The sequence below is a fragment of the Lytechinus variegatus genome, chromosome 10 (assembly GCF_018143015.1).
Source record: "Lytechinus variegatus isolate NC3 chromosome 10, Lvar_3.0, whole genome shotgun sequence".
Taxonomy (NCBI): Eukaryota; Metazoa; Echinodermata; class Echinoidea; order Temnopleuroida; family Toxopneustidae; genus Lytechinus; species Lytechinus variegatus.
Genome location: NC_054749.1, coordinates 9,528,044 through 9,546,996, shown reverse-complemented (window position 1 = coordinate 9,546,996; position 18,953 = coordinate 9,528,044). Strand labels below are relative to the sequence as shown.

The window sequence follows — 18,953 nt, the reverse complement described above, 5'->3', positions numbered from 1 at the left end:
GCTACACATTACAGCTAGCTGTGTTTTGATTTCTTAGACTTGGTTTTACCTCCTCTGAATTTAGTTGCCAAAATGTCTATTAAAGATCCGCTACTGACTGATTTAAAAGGTAATGTATTTTCGTATACTGTTCATTGATCGGCATGTACTACTTTGTCATTTAATTGCAATGAGTAGGCCTATACCGTTAAATTCTGGAATTGATTGCTGAGCCTGAGCAAAGTGCTACTTTACATATTCTGCTACGGTCCCATGTGCTTACTTTTTTGTATTCTTAATGTCCCCGCCCACTACTTCTGGATTCTGTTTGTTGACAACAATAAACCGAGGAAAAGATGGACAAGAACAAGATAGTCATTATCCGCCAAACCCTTTTCAGGAAAGGATTCCTAAGGATTGAAATAAAAAAGAGAATTACTTCATTCTTCAAGATCAAGGAGGAGGAGCCAAATAACTCGGAAGAAGTTCAAGAAGGAGGGGGATAATCTGGCCCACTCCTAGTACCAATGAGGTCCAAACATTACATGTATGGACCTCATAGGCGACATCAGTGCTAAAATTGGGTTAGAGATTTATGTGGATCTAAATTTATTGTAATTTCAACAAAAGTACTAGCTAAATTTGAGGCTTTTGTTGAAATTTTGCTTTAATGATACATTAATGCTTCAATAAGTAACAAAAAATTGAAAGAAATGAAGGGGAACTTACATTTTGACGACTTTTTCCTGATTTTCTTGGCAGTTGTCCTTCACTTCTGACTCTCGATCGGACCTGATATGCAGATCACGTATACGCGTTCTCGTCAGGTGATCGGTTGGTTATTCTTTTCGCCAGATGTTGATAATTATATATTTCATAACGCAGCGTTCATCGCAAATTTAGCTGAAAGAGATTGAAGTTGAACAGCGCAAGCTTTAATTTATTCAGAAATAACGTTTGATTGCACAAGTTTCGCCTCGGACATTTAGGATCATTTGGTCCCATATTGGCGTAACTACGGGGGGGGGGGGGGTGTCCCTACCACCGTCCACACCGGGCGTCCACAAGCCAGCAATTATCTTTTTTCTCTTTTTTTAACCAAAATGCTTCCCCCAGAAAAAAAGAACCAGGGTTAAAGAGAAAGACAATTATGATAGAGGAACACAAAATACTTTATTTTTTCAGCTTTTAATGCATCGACTTATAATCAAATATTAAATGGGGCTTAGAACATTTTTTTAAAAAGTCAATTAATAAAAATATTCCGCTCTTCGGGATTTGAGCTTTCATGAAATATCCGATCTTTTTCATGATTACCGAAAATACTTCAAATGTCAAAAAAAAAATTATCGGTGTAGTAGCTGATACCTTGCGCCCGCCTTAATTATTTTAATGTTGAGATACTTTGCTTTAATTTAATGAATTCCTAAAAGCATTAATTCTCAGATCATTTGTCGCAATCGAATGATTCGATTGGTAAGCTAGTTGTATAATTATTATGATTCATGAATTGTTTAAAATGTGTCTCTCTATCAGTTTTGAATATTTAAAAAAATGTCAGCTCGTGCTTTTTGCTCGCAATATTTTGATTAGTAAGAAATTCTTGTGTATGCGAGTTTGATACATAAATAACTAGAGAGAGAGGGGGGGTGTCCCTCAGCTACTTGTCCTTGCTTATTCCAATTTTTTTTATTATGCTCGTGTTGTGAGTATTTCAAAGTCTTTTCTTTTTCTCACCCTTTTTATTGTCTCGGAGCTTCCATCTATTTCTTTGCTACGATGTATAGCCCATCTTACTTGTTTCATTTTTTTATGTTCTCATTTCATTGAAAACATAATTATTAAACTGACGTACTAGAAGACTTTACAACAAAATTTTGATATTGTTTTTTCTTGTTTGTTTGGCTTTCTTTTTTCTTCTCCTCAGTCCTTTTTCTAATTAGTTTCCCTTTCCTTATTTTATATTATTTCATTTCATGAGGCATCCGCCAACTTATATACAACAACAAACGTTAGAGGCGGATATCCAGTAAGGGGGCGTGGTGGTGTGCCCTCTAAAAAGAGGAAAATAGGAAGGAAAAAAAGCAGGATTTATCTTGGTGAAGATGATAGTGGTGGTGATGGTGGCGGTGATGATGATGATGATGATGATAATAATGATGGTGGTAGTGGTGATAAAGATGAGAATGAAGTTGGTGACGATGATATGATGATGATGTAATTTTGTCTTTAAAAAAATAATAGTGCAAAGGCGAAATCATTTAAAGTTTATTATGAAAATAGCAGAAAAAAATAATTTGAAAAATTGTACGTATGCGTATGGAAAATCTATCCCCCACCAAAAAAGAAAAAAAGTGAGATTTTGTTTTGTTATTTGTGACGGCGTAGGCCTATGCGAACAGCTGTGTGATATAATTATGGTAAAAAAAGTAAATGAAATGCCAAGAAATACATGATAATGACTTTTATTGTACATTCAGTATATCAGTAGATAAATTCATACTCGTTCCAAAAAAAGAAGAAAGTGGGTATATTATGGACCATTAAAAATGGGCAGTTGCTCTATATATTATATTACATAGAATATATAGAGCAACTGCTCGTGTGTAGCGGTAAGTTATTCACCTGATCTACATAATTCATGCGGCGCACGGCGCGTGCGCAATGTTTAATAATTATTGTTGTGAATACAATGAATGTCATCAAAAACATAATAACACAGATCAAATAGTGCCAGCTCGACGCGCAAAATGAGAAAAAAATATATATTTTCTGCCCTGATAATTTGATAACCCTAACCTAACCCAATTTCTAAGTATTTTTATCATAAACAGGATAACTATATACAATGATTGAAATTAACTTTATATTCTTTTGCGAACAAAATGAATATGAAAGACAGCTTTTTGATAAAGAACACAGTTTTAGAGCGTTAGAGCGCGATTTATACCTACAACCGCTAACATAGGCGGATCCAGGGGGGCCGAGGGGCCCGGGCCCCCCTATTGGCGGAGCAAAAAAAGAAAAAAAAAGAAAGGAAAAAAGAAAAGGAAGGGAAAAGAGAGGAAAAAAGAAGAAAGGCAAACATAAGAGGAGGAACATGATTAAATGAAATAACATTAGGGGAAGACTCTGAAAATAATTTTTTTTTAAATCTATTTGTTAGGATAAAAAATTTTCGCTCGCGCTTCGCGCCTTATTGTCTTTTAGGGTATTTGCATATCTTGCTCAATATGGAGCTTGAAAAATCAAACTTTGAAGTCATTATACAAAACATATTTCAGCTGGGAAATTGAACTTTCATTATTTTGTTTCATTTACAAATTGATTTTTAAAAAGTGCTCTGTAAAAATGTCTGTGATATCATCTGAACATTATCATTTTCTGCTTGCGCTGCGCGCTCGCAAAATTTGAATTTTCAGGTACGTATTATTTTCCTGTATTCCATAAAGTTCTCAAAAAGTTCCCTATTCAGGTCAGATTGTTAAAACGTATCAGCTAGCGCCGCACGCTATAGCATTTGGATTAGTCGGTTATGTATATCCCAATATTAATTCTAAATCAAACTAATTTGATGACAGTTTATCAAAAACTTCGACTCGCGATTTCTGCTCGCATTGATAGATATATAATGCCTCTTATGCATAATTACAAAGTGCTTTAAATGTCCAGTTTTCAGGCCATAAAATTAACACATTTCGCGCTCCCATGCGAGAGAAATAGGAAGATGGTCATCAATTTCATATGATGACATAATGCCCTCATAGCATGTTCCGGTCCTATGTAAAAACTCAAAGTAATAAAAATAAAATACATCAGCTCTTTTTTAACTGTGATCCATCACAATTCACAATTTTCCCACAAAGTGTTTGCATTACAGAGCTTAAATTCACCCTTTGTTATATCATATATTTTTAGCTCGCGCTTTGCGCTCTCTTTATTGATTTTCATGATAAGAAAGTTACTTAGAATACCCAAATTCTAGGTCGAAATCTAAAACACACGTTAATTCAGATACGCAGATTGTTCTCTATTTAAATCATTATCCAGTTTCAGATCACAATATCAAAAAGTGTCTGCTCGCGGATAAATAACTTATCCTTTTCATGATAAAACATGAATAGTGCGTCCAGAATCTTTCCCCATAATTTTGTTTACCCATCACATTTCTCCTATTTTCTCCTCCCTTTTATTTTCCATTAATTTTTCTTTCGTTCACTTTTTTTCTGTCCTCTTTTCCCATAATTTATTTTACCCATCACATTTCTCCCTATTTACTCTTCCCTTTTATTTTCCATTAATTTTTCTTTCGTTCACTTTTTTTCTGTCGCCTTTCCCCTTCTAAGTTCTATTTTTTTTCTCGTCTCACCGCTTTTCCTCATCCCCAGCCCTCGATCGACGCCCGTGCAGATTCGCAAACAATATCAAGAGTATATGTCTACTTGCAAGGGCGGAAATCTCTCCCCAAAGGTAGGGGGACCAGGGGCTGGAAAATTTGACAAGCAAAAACAAACAAAAAAAGAAGGTTTATCACCCTCTAAAGAAGGTCATCTTGACCAAAAGAAATTTGACAAGCAAACAAGCAAAAAAAAGGGGGCATGCCAAAAGTAAGATCGTCTCTTCCAAAATACATTTCGAATTTGAACGACATGACCAAAAATAGTAGGGGGACATTTCATAATGTGCCCCCTACTATTTTGGGTGAGGGGACATGTCCCCCGGCCCTGGGGTTTGCGCCCATGTGGGTGGGGGTGTTGCGCCTCCCTATCGGGATCATATCACAGCGAGTATACACTCTTCCATATTGGAAGAGTGTTTACTCGCTGAGATTTCGATCTCACACATAATTTTATAAAAAAAAATAGAACAGCTACGCCTTGAACACAGGCCAAAATGCCTAACGATTTCTCCGCGGCATTAACAACTCTCGTAAAGGGCGCTCCATTTATAAATAACGTTGCATGAACAGCTCTCTATGGCGACGAAATTTACCGCGGAATTGCAGCCAGCAGCGTGGGAAATTGGCAGAAAATTCAAGAAGAGAACCGGTGAGTACCGATTTAACAGTATTCATGTATTAATTAATATTTATTTAATCATAAGAATAATTTTTTTTTACGGAAAGAAAGCTTAGTTCTAAGCTAGGGCGGCCCAAATGCGCGTGAGTGGAGTCCCAGTTTCTTAACATGGGTAAGTATTGCGGTGTCGCCTAGAGTGATCTGGCCCACCTCTGTTACATAAGAATGACCCTCTTCTTTTTAACTTCTAGTTCTAGAATCTATTAATGACATTATTAAATGTTAAAATGTATTAAAGTTCATACTCTTTCTCAGTCATGATAATGTAAATCAACTTGTAAGAATTGTAAATTCAGAACTCCTACATGTGACTGAATGGATTAAGGTGAATAAACTATCAACCTGCAAAAGACAAATTATATGCTTTTGATTATGGTAACAAATAGACCAGTTCGTAGTTACTTCTTAAACAATTTTAGTCAAACAACCTTTCATTTCTTTCATTATTATTTCAAAGCAAGATGTTACGTAAGCTTGCCTTATTTACATAGCAGGATGAAGAAATTGAATAGACCAGGTGACTAGAATAGTACACCAATGAACACTTTATGAAGGTATTTATTGCATTCCTACTTTGAATGCATATCATACTAGCATGTTGCACAATGTACTTTGCAAACTGTGAAATTCCAGTCGTTCGTGAATGCATTGTTGTTTTTTTGTGGATGTAAATGAAAACCACAATTCAAAAGAATAAATGAATAATCAAGACATCAAAGTTGGTGCTTATCTCATTAGATTTTAAATCACCATGTCACTTTAGTACAAATGACCTTCCTCTGATCATGCGTAGAATATTGATCATGCGCAGAAAGGAACTACGAACTGGCTTATTACCTTACAATCTCATTTTTTAAAACACTGTTCTTAAAAATGTTTCAGAGACCAGATTCTTGGGTGTTATAATTGACTCTAAACTATCATGAAATTCACACATCAATAATATATGCAAAACAATTTCATGAAATATCAGAATTATCAACAAACTGAAAAATTTTCTTCCATCTCACGCTTATACTATATCACATTAATATTACCATACATCAATTATGGTATTTTGCAGAGCTACCAAGTCTCGCGCATTATGCGTGAGACTCAAGCATTTTGGACTCTCGTTTATCCCCTCAAATGTCCATCTCACGCAACTTTCACAGCCTATCCCCATATACATTGTACACAACGTCTGTGATCTCACTCAGATTTACTGAAAATCTCACGCATAGCTGGTCTTTGAACTTGGCATCTCTGATTTTGGCCAGGGGTTGTGCAATCCAAACACAATTACAAATGATACTTCTGTAGCAGAAGAAGGCCCTTAGAATAATATTTCAAACTCAGTTCAGATCACACACACAGATATCTTCTTTTTTTTCAAAAACCAAAATGCTTAAACTGAATGATTTATATCTTTTCCAACTCACCTAACTAAGTATAGATGATCTCACAATTTTTTTCAAATATATTCTGTAAAAGACTCCTCCATACACAATTACCCAATGAGACAATGTAACTGTTATCACCTACCCCCAACTTGTAATATATAACAATAGCAAAAAACTCTCGTCTTTGGACTAGTGTATTGGAATTCCCTTCCCAACGGCTTTAAAGAATCTCCAAGCATCAATGTTTTCAAACGCAAACTTTAAAAGACGCTAAATTGTCAATACTTAACACCAACAAGTCAAGCTAGCATAACCTAAACTAAAAGTTTTAAAATCTAACTATTAAAATCTCCCCACAATTTTTTTCAAATATGTTCTGTAAAAACTCCTCCATACATGATTACCAAACAAGACAATGTAACTGTATCACCTACCCCCTTCCCGTACTATATTAGCAAAAAGCTCTTTCATCTTTTTTGGACCAGTGTATTGGAATCCCCTGCCCAACGACTTTAAAGAATCTCCAAGCATTAATGTTTTCAAATGCAAACTTGAACATATAGTAATTTGTCAATATTCCACACGAACAAGTCAAGCTAGCATAACCATTAAAAGTAAAAGTATTAAAATCTAACCTTTAACGATCAATAAATTTGTCAAATAATACATATTTTGAATAATGACACGACAATGCCTAAAAACCTGTGCACCTGTCTTGTTCCTCTTTTCATTTTTATTTGCACCACCCTTCTCTCCCTCCCTCTTTCCTTTGCCTCTTTTTTTTCTCCTTATAATTTTTTTATTACTATTTTGAATTTATCATTATCATTGTAATTATTATTTCAATTACTTTTTCTTATTTTTGTATTGGCTTATTTGCTTTATTTTGTAGTTTACTGTACTTGTTTTGCGTGTCACTGTCCATCTCCATTATTGTAGTTTTGTTAATTAGTTTTGAAATTAAGTTTAGGTACTTGCTGTTTGTACAAGCTTTGGTTTTTTTTTAGTACATTTCATCTGTTCAGTTAATATATCTTTAATATTTGTTGTGAAATGTCATTGAACTGTCTGTATTATTTTTGATATGTACAATTACTTCAATTATATTTTGTTTTCTTGAACGGAAATGAATAAATCTAATCTAATCTAAGATTGTAATTTTGAGGCACTTTTGCATGCCATATTCCACATGATAGTAGTAGTCAGATCTACATGTAAATTATTTATGACAGGATTAAGGGTGTCATACATGTAAATATTTAGTTAGGTTGTTGTTTCCAATCTTAGCAAAATAGGACTTTGTTAAGCGGATACTGTTAAGTAAATGTAGCTCGCTATCTCTGAATAGTGAAGAAGTTAGACTTAAAAAAGTTGAAGAAAGCCCCTATCATCTCTGTTTTGGCTTGACATGCCTCATTCGACCTCTGGTAGATGGTCTAGTTCCCAGCCTTTGCTGTTGGCTATGCCTCCTCCACTTGGCCTTTAGTAGTTCATGTAGGTCCCTTGGCCTTTGCAGATGGCCTTACCCCTCAAAGAAGATGTTGCTTCTACGATTACCAGACAAGATCAAGCCCTTTAAAGAATTCAAAGAAAAGATGAATGTATAAAGAAAGATATTCATATTATAAGAGACTCTGTGTGCACAACTGAATTAATTAATGTTATAGAGAACCGTAATCTATATGGCATCCACCTGATAATAAATATTTCCAACACTTGAACATTCTCAAAAGGGGGGAGGATAATAAAACATTTCCAACATTTGTGCATACCTAAACCGGGATTTGAAATATTCCAAGCACATGTATACCCTAACCAGTGTCTAATGAATGATTATAACCAATGTTTACACCTTAACTGAAACATGCTTATAATGAAATGTATTAAATTTCTTCCTGACAAATATGAAATTCCAAGCATTAAAAAGATTTCACTTAAAAATACCAGCATAAAGCTAGGAATGCTACAACCAGAATTCTGTTTTACTGCAGCCTTGTTGTAAAAGAGTACATGTATGTTGTATGTTGCACAGACTCCAAATGGACACTTGAGTTCTGGTTACAGACTGCAAGTGAGTCCACATTGATGTACACAAATCAAATATAATGTTCAATATAATGATTGTGGGCATTAACAGAAAGACAAGACAAGATTCTGTTTTACTGCATTATTGCAGTTGTAGGAAGAGTGTGTAAGTTATTGTATGTTGCACTGACTCCAAATGGACACCGAGTTCTAGTTGCGGACTGCAAGTGAGTCCACATTGATGTACACAAATCTAAATTCTGTTTTACTAAAAATCCTTGCAGTTTTAGAAAGAGTGTTGCCCAGACTCCAAACGGACACTGGGTATTGGTTGCAGACTACAAGAAAATTCTCATTGATGTACAAAAATTAGAATTCTGTTTTTCGCATCCTTGGAGTTGTAGGAAGTCTAAATTGTTGTATGTTGCACAGACGCCTAACGGCCACTGAGTTCAGGTTACAGACTGCAAAAAAAGTCCTCACACAAATCCCTGAAGCATCTATTCTTTCCTCTGTACTGTAGTTTCTTTGTTCACAGTACAATTAAAGACAATCTGTTTTTGTCTCACCTGCATAGCAGAGTGAGACTATAGGCGCCGCTTTTCCGACGGTGACGGCGGCGGCGTCAACATCAAATCTTAACCTGAGGTTAAGTTTTTTAAATGACATCATAACTTAGAAAGTATATGGACCTAGTTCATAAAACTTGGCCATAAGGTTAATCAAGTATTACTGAACATCCTATTAGAGTTTCATGTCACATGACCAAGGTCAAAGGTCATATGAACTTAGACCATGTTGGGGGAATCAACATCAAAATCTTAACCTGAGGTTAAGTTTTTGAAATGTCATCATAACTTAGAAAATATATGGACCTAGTTCATTAAACTTGGACATGAGGTCAATCATGTATCACCAAACATCCTACGTGAGTTTCATGTCACATGACAAAGATCAAAGGTCATTTAGGGTCAATGAACTTAGGCCGAATTGGGGTATTTGTTGAATTACCATCATAACTTTGAAAGTATGTTGGTCTAGTTCATAAATCTTGGACATAAGAGTAATCAAGTATCACTGAACAGCCTGTACGCATTTTAGGTCACATGACCAAGGTCAAAGGTCAATGAAATTTGGCCATAATTGGGGTATCTGTTGAATAACCATCATAATTTTGCAAGTTTATTGATCTGACTTTTGAAACTTGGACATGAGAGTAATCAAGTATCATTGAATATCCTGTGCAAGTTTCAGGTCACATGTTCAAGGTCAAAGGTCATGTGAGGTCAATAAATTTTGGCCACATTGGGGGTATTCGTTGAGTTACCATCCTATCTCTGTAAGTGTATTGGTCTAGTTCATAAAACGTGAAAATAAGAGTAACCAAGTGTCACTGAACATCTTGTGCGAGTTATAGTAGTTTTCAAATTCAGCAATGCTGCTATGTTGAATCGCGTGATGCAGGTGAGACGGCCAGAGGCATTCCACTTGTTTTTTCTCTAAAGCTCTTCTGGTTTGTTTTTAATTGCAGGAATTCTTTTGAAACTGAAGGCAGTGACCCGACCTGTTGACGACACTCACCCAGAGACACTCCAACTCTTCACTACTATAGAGGATATCTTTAAGAAGGGATTGAAAAGTAGGCCATTTTAAATCACATCCCGAGATTTTACTGTTTTATAATACATTAGTACTTATCACTAGTCAATTAGTGTACCATACATGTAGTAATATGCAGCCACATGATCATTATAGTTTCTGCTCTCTATAGATTTATACATTAGTATTATTATTATTATCATTTTATTTTATTATTTCTTAGATATAGTTATTACTATTATACATCATCACTATCAAGTATAACATTATCATTATCTTATTATTACTATTTTTGTTATCATTATTATTATTCATTTTTCTTAAGTTCGTGATCTTCAGTTAAAATTGAGACATAAAAATGTTCACACTTGAATATTCCTATCCTATTCCTATCCTCATTGAAGAGTTATTTGTAGAGGTGTTGTGGCACAGTGGATAAGCCTCCGGACTGTGAACCACAATGTCCGGGCTTTGAATCCCACCGCAGCACTAGTGTCCTTTGGCAAGGTGTTTATGTACGTTTGCCACTGGTGTAACTGGTAGGAAGGAATTCTTTGAATGCTTGAACGCCCGATAAGGGTAGCTGTGCTTATTGATGATTATTATAATGATTATTATTTTACCAACAAGTCACAAACACCGTGAAATCAAATAGCACTTTGACAAAACGTTTTTTTAAGTGGCTACATGTATGTTGCCAGTTCATATCTGGCATTAGGTTTTTTTTAATGAACAACAAATTACAAAGGTTTGGGATACTTTCTAGGACAGTAGCAATCAAATAAAAATGTTAGTGTTAACCTTTATTCATGATGTTTTTGCAGGTGTTAATACAGTTTTTGGGCTGTCAAAGAAAGATTATTGGAATTGGATAGAGCAGATAGAGCAGTATTACAAACATGGCAGGTAAAGTATATAGGAATATATGTGACCTATCACTCCAAAACCACCAATAAGTCGCCAGTTAAGGTTCTCTGTAAATAGCCAAAATACTAAATTTAGTCTCCAAAACTGTAATACCTTGGTCACATTTGTTCTACGGTGGCCGTGCGGCTAGTCGAAAACAGCTGTTTTATTAATTTTAATTCAAACCACCTATATGTAGTTGGTACAAAAAAGTGATAAAATGGCTGTTTATTACTCGCCGTTTGGCTGCCGTAGAGCAAATGTGACCAAGGTATAAAAATTTGAGGTCAAGAAGTTGAATAAAAGAAAAGATACAAGAGTTTTTTTTTAGACACTACTTTTTCGGACTGCTTGGAAGTTTCATTGAGATTACACAGTATGCACATCTCATGCTTGAGTGAACCCCAAACTTCAAACCTTGTTTTCTCCTTATTTTTTAAGCTCTTGCTGGATTTCCTCTGAATTCAATCATGTACTTATAATAGTTATTGTTAGTCAGTTTCAACATACATGTACATGTATCATATATCATTTTAAAGCTTACACTGTAGGAAATGAATTTTCAAGCTCAATAAAAATCGCAATATTCGTTTGGGTCGACTTATAGTTGGTTTTGTGGTGGCAGGTCACATGTGTAACATGTCACCACAAAGTCACATGTGTAACATGTCACCACAAAGTCACATGTGTAACATGTCACCACAAAGTCCCCAATTAGATGCCCGAAATTAATTTTATGATTTTCATCGGAATCAAGAGCACATCCTAGGCTTTTGTTGAAATTGATCAAAAGTAACCCCATAATACCTGATCAAATGTAGAAGAAATTCTAAGAGCTTCAAAGTATAAGGATAATATGACATTTGAAGTTTGGGGTTCACTCAAACGTGAGTTGTGCACACTGTGCTACATGTATCTCATTGAAACTTCCAAGCAGTCTGCGAAAACGTGTCAAGAAAATCTTGTATGTTTTTGTCTCGCCCACCAGAGGTGAAGGCGAGACCTAGGGATCCAAATGTCGTCCGGCGTCCGTCACAAACCTGTAATGACACATAACTCCACAATCGTAAGTCGCTTTTTAACCAAACTTGGATGTTAGATAGACTTGGGGACGTGCATGTTATGCTGCAGTCGGAGGTCACATGGTAAGGTCAAAGGTCATTTTCAGGTCAACATTTAAGTTTATGTGCAAGGCTCTTATGACAAGTGTTATTCCAACCCAGTCATTTCACAAAGAAATTTCGATATAATTCTCTTGCATGCCCTTGCAAATCACGATATTTCTGATTATTTTCATAAGTGGGCGAGACACAAAATTGCTTTTGCCTTGTTTCTATTCAACTTTACAACTTTACAAATTTTAGCAGGATGAAGGAAAAGGATACTCTTTGAGATTTAGCTTGTTTGTTTAATTTTTGCTTTTTGAAGACCAAATTGCTACCCAGGCTTTTCACAGAGAACCTTCCCTGGCGACTTATTGTTGGTCAACATTGGTAGGAAAATGATCAAACTTTTTTGGGGTGATTTTAGTTGATAAGGGTAAGTAAAGCCTAGCCCTAAGTAAAAAGAAATAACAAGCAAACAGGTGGGTGTTTCATAAAGCTGTTCGTAAAGTTACGAACGACTCTACGCAGGACTGTAACATGTTTTTTATGTAATAACTCAATTACATAGAGACATCATATAGCATAAGAAAGGATCACCAGTCGTTTGTAAAGTCGTTCGTATCTTACGAACAGCTTTATGAAACACCCACCAGGTCTAGGAACATCAATAATGATTTGGAGACACTTCAAGGACAATAGAGTTATGAATGTTTCAATTTTAAATTCTGTGATGTAACTGACAGCTTCTTCTATATATACTGTGTCCATGTTTATAATAATGTGATTGATGAGGATATGCACTCAATGTCAAATGAAAATTATTTGAATTTCGGTTTGAAAAGGACAGGATATAGGATTACAAGTTTCTATTTGTTTTATATAGAGCTCAATTAGGATTACAAGTTTCTAATTGTTTTATATACGGTACCAGGTAGCTATTATAGTCAAAGTTACTTTAGTTCGCATTAAAAATAAATAATTAGAAATTTCTGGTGTGGAATATGACATTCTGTAACATTTTAAACATGTCATTAAACAATCATAAGCTTTTGCTGAATTTTTAGCAATCCCCCTATTTTCCCTCAGATTTCACTAGAAACAATCTGACATCAGTCTAACAAATGCCATGGTTCAAGCAAACATCCCTACTATTTTCAAAAAGTGCACACACAAAATATACATGTACTTGATAAGTATTATAAATAATACTTTATCTTTATGCTGTGGAAGTCCAAAAAGTATGGATAATGTATATGTGTATCAGCATTTATATGATGCACATTTACTAATATATACTTGTATTCATTTTCAACAGACCAAGTGCTAAGTTTTCACACATGTTGGAAGCAGTCCAGAAAGCCAAGAAGGTAAAGTATGTTGATCTACAATGCGTCTAGATATCCTCATTGCCTTAAAACACTGTCTTATGCTGAATGACACACCTACCCTCCAAAAGAATTTCCAATTTCTTTAGAGTACATGTCATCAATATCATACAAAAAATGCACATTTATGAGTGTGTTATGGTGATGCAGCGCATTCAAGGCTATTTGCAATACTATGCAAAAGCATGGGGCGAGCTCACCAAGTGATTTTGCATTATATTGCGAATACCTGTGAATCCTGCATTGTCCCTAACATCACAAATTTAGAAATGTACATTATTTGTTTTATAAAATGGGTTGGCTGTGTGCATTTGTAGTTGGAAGCTTCTTCCAGTCTCTCCAAATTTTCGTCACGGGCTTATCTAATGTGAGTGCCTCAGTGAGCACATACATTGTAAAAATCTTTTCCATATAGCTCTTTCTTTGAAACAACGCATATTTCAGATGGTGTCTCAGTTTTTACCTGAGCTAAGGGTTAAATAATGCACTCAAATTGCTCAGTACTGCACAAAAAATGCACGGCTTGGAGGTTGCGTAGAATAAAAGCATGAGCATGTGATTTGGTTGCATTCACTATTGGCAACATCCTTGAACCCGTTTTATTAAACCATATACAGAGAGCGAACTGACTTTAAACAATGTATACATGTATGGTCTCTCATTTATTGTGTATTATAAACAGCTAGTCTTAAAATAAAGCTTTGAGATATTTTATTTGTAATGCAGAGAATGAATTTAATAGCCAATTAATCTATTTGTTTAGAAAAACAACAATAAGGAAAGATACTTGTTTTGCTCTAAATTCATAATTATCGTGTTATACATATGTACATAGATGTGAACTTATTTTCATTCACATTGGCCTATATTGCACAGACTGGAAAGCCCACATTGTTCCTGCATTCTATTATGACATCACAGGCGTATCAAGTATGTGCACATAAGTCAACACCGGCACTAGTAGCCTTTCCTTTGAAAAAAAACTCATATTAAAGATGGCATCTCAGTTTTTACGTTCTATGGATAAAATAATGCACCCAAAATGCACAGTGCTGCACAAGAAATGCATGGCAGAGAGGTTGCGTAGAATTTAAGCATGAACATGTACAGGCCCTCACTATTTGCTACATCCTTGAATCTCTTATCACATATTCCTTTGATGATTATTTATTTATTTTATTTCATTTCTAGGTACACATACTCATAACAATAGTCAAATTCATTACATTGAAAGTAATCATACACCATCCAATATACAATATCAAATAAAAAAAAACACTCAAAAAAAGGAAAGAACACCAGCTAATGCCTGGGGATTATCAAAACAAATCAAGTTTCTGTTAAAAGACTCTCCTCATTAGCTGGTGCTAAAAAAAGAACACAAACATTAAAATACAGTTCAACAAATAAGAAATAAAAATGTTCTTTTTTATTTTTATTTTATTATTGTTCTTATGATCCAGGTGAAGACCAATCTTGGTAGAGGAAGGCTGTTCATACGTCTCGCCCTTAACAATGGTTTATTGAGCATTCCTATTGAAGTCATAACAAGTAATGCCAAGCTATTGGAGGTGAGTCGGGTAGTACTATGTCGTGATTTCTATTACGTATAAAGGAGGGCTTTAACTGAACAACACCACAAAGGCTCCTATTGACTGTGTCATAAATACAGGTAGCTTATACCTTTTGAGATTATTATTAGATACATGTATATAGGGAATAGAATATCCTATAATTTTATTTGTGTGTAGAAAGTAATGTGTTCTTGAGAGGAATAGCACCTGCTTTGCTTCTTAATCATTGTAAAATGAATGTAATATTGAGTAGTAAATAGGAGTTTTCATTTGAGTGGGCCTGTACACTACTAAAAATATTCAGTCATACCTCTATCCATTCTTCTTAATAGTCCATTTACATGTATGACTCGATACATGGTTTACTATAAAGTACCAAAGTGATGACGTCACAAAAAAAAATTGTATGTATTTCTGTGTTATTGATACCATATTTTGGAAGAAAATGATGAACCCCCACACCCCAAATTTGGTGGGAATTGGTTTTTTGGGGGCCTTAGATATTACCTCATGATTAGTCCCATTGAAGTAAATCTATTATTGGCCTGGTTCCTACACATGTATTAAGAATGGGACTACATGTTTTCATGAGGTCATGTCTTGAAACCCCATGGACCAAATCCCATCAAAATTGGGTTGTGGGGGTTTTCTATCGTGCTCTATCAAAATATCGTATCAAAAACGCTGACAATTAGGAAAAATTGTTGACGTCACACTTTGGTACTGTACTCTATGGCCTGTATTTTGAAGTCAGGTTTAACTTAGACCATGGTCTAACTCTATCCTTAACTAACGGAAGCCAAGAAATGAAAAATTAAGTTTATATTTTATATTTCTTATGATTCATATTTTATTCTCAGACAATTCTGAACAATTTGGGTGTCATATGAGTTAATAAATTGAATATTTACTGTCAGGGATTTGTGCCCCAATAGGCTCTCCATACTTAAACCACAACTTTATAACCAGGGTTTAATTTAAACACGACTTCAGAATACAGGCCTATAAATCTTTTCCAGATTTATCCATGCCACCATATACTAGACCATTTATTTCTCTCTCTCTGCATGCAGACATGTTATGATCCATTGGAGTCTATAATTGGCAATGAGTTATTGGTTGGTAAGTGAATATAACCTCTCATTGGATTGATTCTTTGATATTTTCATTAATATGAAATTTACATAAATACATTAATGTATTTTAATTTTATTATACATGTACAAGTGGCATTGAGCCCATCGTGCGTGCAGTACCTCAATTAATGTGCTAGTGTCATTCTACATTTTTCATGGTAAAATATGTTTGTTTTAATTTTTTGCGTATTGCCTGCCATGATTTTCACAAATAAATTTGAAATGCAAAAGAGCTTCATTTATTTGGCTTGTTATCTTTAAAGGACAAGTCCACCCCAACAAAAACTTGATTTGAATAAAAAGAGAAAAAAGTCATCAAGCATAACACTGAAATTTCATCAAAATTGGATGTAAAAATAAGTAATGACATTTTAAAGTTTTGCTTTATTTAAAAAAACAGTTATATGCACATCTCGGTCGGTATGCAAATGAGGGAACTGATGACATCACTATTTCTTTTGTATTTTATTATATGAAATATGAAATGTTTTGATTTTCTTGTCATTGTCTTGTGAAATGAAGTTTCATTCCTCCCTGAACATGTGGAAATTTATTATTTTAACATTTTGTGCTTCAGGCAAGGAGGCCCTTATGAAATTCATAAAAATTGAAATATTGTTTATATCAAATAATAAAAAAAAAACAAAAGAAATAGTGAGTGACATCATTGACTCTCTCATTTGGATATAACTGGCTTGTTTATATATAACTATTTTGTTAAAAATAAGCAAAACTTTGAAATGTAATAACTTTACTATTTTGCATCCAATTTTGATGAAATTTTCAGCATGGTGCTTGTCTGATATTTCTCTGTTGATTCAAATCAACACTTTCCTGAGGTGGACTTGACCTTTAACGTAGTGAGGATATAATAACAATGAGGAAATGGAGTTAATCAATGTCACTTTTTATATAAAGCTAGTGAAAGTGAAAATATAGTTCAATAAAAAATAAACCAGCTACAAATGAGCACCAATAGATATTTTCCCAATCTACTTTTTTGTCAGTTTCCCTGTGTTGAATTTTCTGTAGCTACAAATCCTTCAATAATAATGATATACTGTCCATTTATAGAGCACAGTTAAAGGGGAAGTTCACCCTGAAGAAAACTTTGTTGTAAAAATAGCAGAAAAAATAGTAAAAAATATTGGTGAAGGTTTGAGGAAAATCCGTTAAAGAGTAAGAAAGTTATGAGAGTTCAAAGTTTTGGATTTGTGACGTCATAAACGAGCAGCTGCCCCGTGTGTTATGTAATATAAAATGCATGAATTTAAAATTTTGAGTGGCTCCTGATGACTTAATTTTGTTTTCTATTCATGATCGGGTGTGAAGTGATTTGTATATTGATATACAAAAGGTACAGTGAAAACCAATTTCAATTTTCTGAGAAAATGACTTTTCATTGATTTTTTTACCATTCGCTATGTAGGAATGCTGCTCGCATATGACGTCACAAATCAAATAATTGAAATTCTAATAACTTTTTAATTATTTGATGAATTTTTCTCAAACCTTCGGCAATATTTTTTATTATTTTTTCTGCTATTTTTACAATAAACTTTTTGTCAGGGTGAACTTCCCCTTTAATATGTGCATATACTAAACTGCGCTTTGATACTTGGTATCATATTATTACCCCAGCTGTAGATGAGCTACCATATTAGTGTAGGCACTAAAGCCTTCAAGGAATAAATCCTACCGGGTACCCATTCACCTCACCTGGGTCGAGTGCAGCACAATGTGGATACATTTCTGGGAAACTGTATTTTTCAATTCAAATAGCAACCAATTCTATTTCATTTATTAGTATGCTTAATTGTATGATACATGTTTTCAAGGACCAGTGGGGTTAAAATCAAGCAATGCCGCTAAAAAATATCTATTGCAAACAGTATGGGTGATCTCCTCAAGCAATCACCGGTGTGGATGGCCCTGGTTCCCGTAACACAAAGGTTAGCGATTAATCGTATGCTTGATTTTCACAATTTATATTCCATTGTAGTCAAAGAATCACAGAAGAATCTTCTACGATTGATCGCTAAGCTTTGTGTATGGGTCCCAGGATGGCGTTTCATAATGTAAGATAAGATCAACTTTACGAGTGACTGTTGATCCTTAGAGCTATAAGATCAACACCAATGAAATTTGCAGTCTATGGTTTTACCTTAAGAAGGGATCTCCAGACGTTCTTGTCTTGTCATGCAAATACTGCACTTGAACACCTCAAAGAGGCTATAGACGTGCAGGCCATTCATGCAATCGCTGCTGCTATATACTTCTTTTAATTAGCGAGTTTTTGCTCAGCTGTTTCTTAAATGCAGCTAGATTGGGTGCATTTTTAGTACCTGTTTGTAAAGAAGGTGGGGACTTTAAAAAAAAACACCTCTATGAAACCCCCACCAGGGTTATACAGTGCATGTCAAAAAAAGTTTACACTTAGAAAACATCCTGTAATATTATATTTGGAAAATCTTGAAGATATATCCATAATTTAACATTGGTACAGATCCATTTAAGCAAATGACGATATAACTGTCGAAAAATGGACAGCGCTCACTCAGATGTAACATTCTGTCAAAACTTTTATTTTCATTGGATAGATGAGACCCAAACCCAAGATTACACGTGAAAAAATTACCCAAAAGTTGTACATGTATATTATTTAATTCCCAGGGCTTTTTCAAAGTGTAAACTTTTTTTTGATACACACTGTACAATAATGAGCTTCTTTTTGATTGTTTGATATCATTGTTGCCTTGGTGTAGATTGTAATGTGCGTTGAT

The 18,953-nt window shown here is 34.6% G+C and overlaps 1 protein-coding gene across 1 annotated transcript in view; it reads left to right on the top strand.

Annotated features, from left to right (window-relative positions):
• The window catches only part of LOC121422949, a 32,212-nt gene continuing 13,259 nt past the window's right edge, over positions 1 to 18,953 (top strand). The window contains exons 1-6 of the mRNA XM_041618190.1: positions 1 to 109; positions 9,996 to 10,103; positions 10,888 to 10,969; positions 13,391 to 13,442; positions 14,924 to 15,031; positions 16,108 to 16,156. Coding sequence (XP_041474124.1) covers positions 73 to 109; positions 9,996 to 10,103; positions 10,888 to 10,969; positions 13,391 to 13,442; positions 14,924 to 15,031; positions 16,108 to 16,156 — 436 coding nt within the window. The 5' untranslated portion in view covers positions 1 to 72. The remainder of the gene's footprint in view (positions 110 to 9,995; positions 10,104 to 10,887; positions 10,970 to 13,390; positions 13,443 to 14,923; positions 15,032 to 16,107; positions 16,157 to 18,953) is intronic.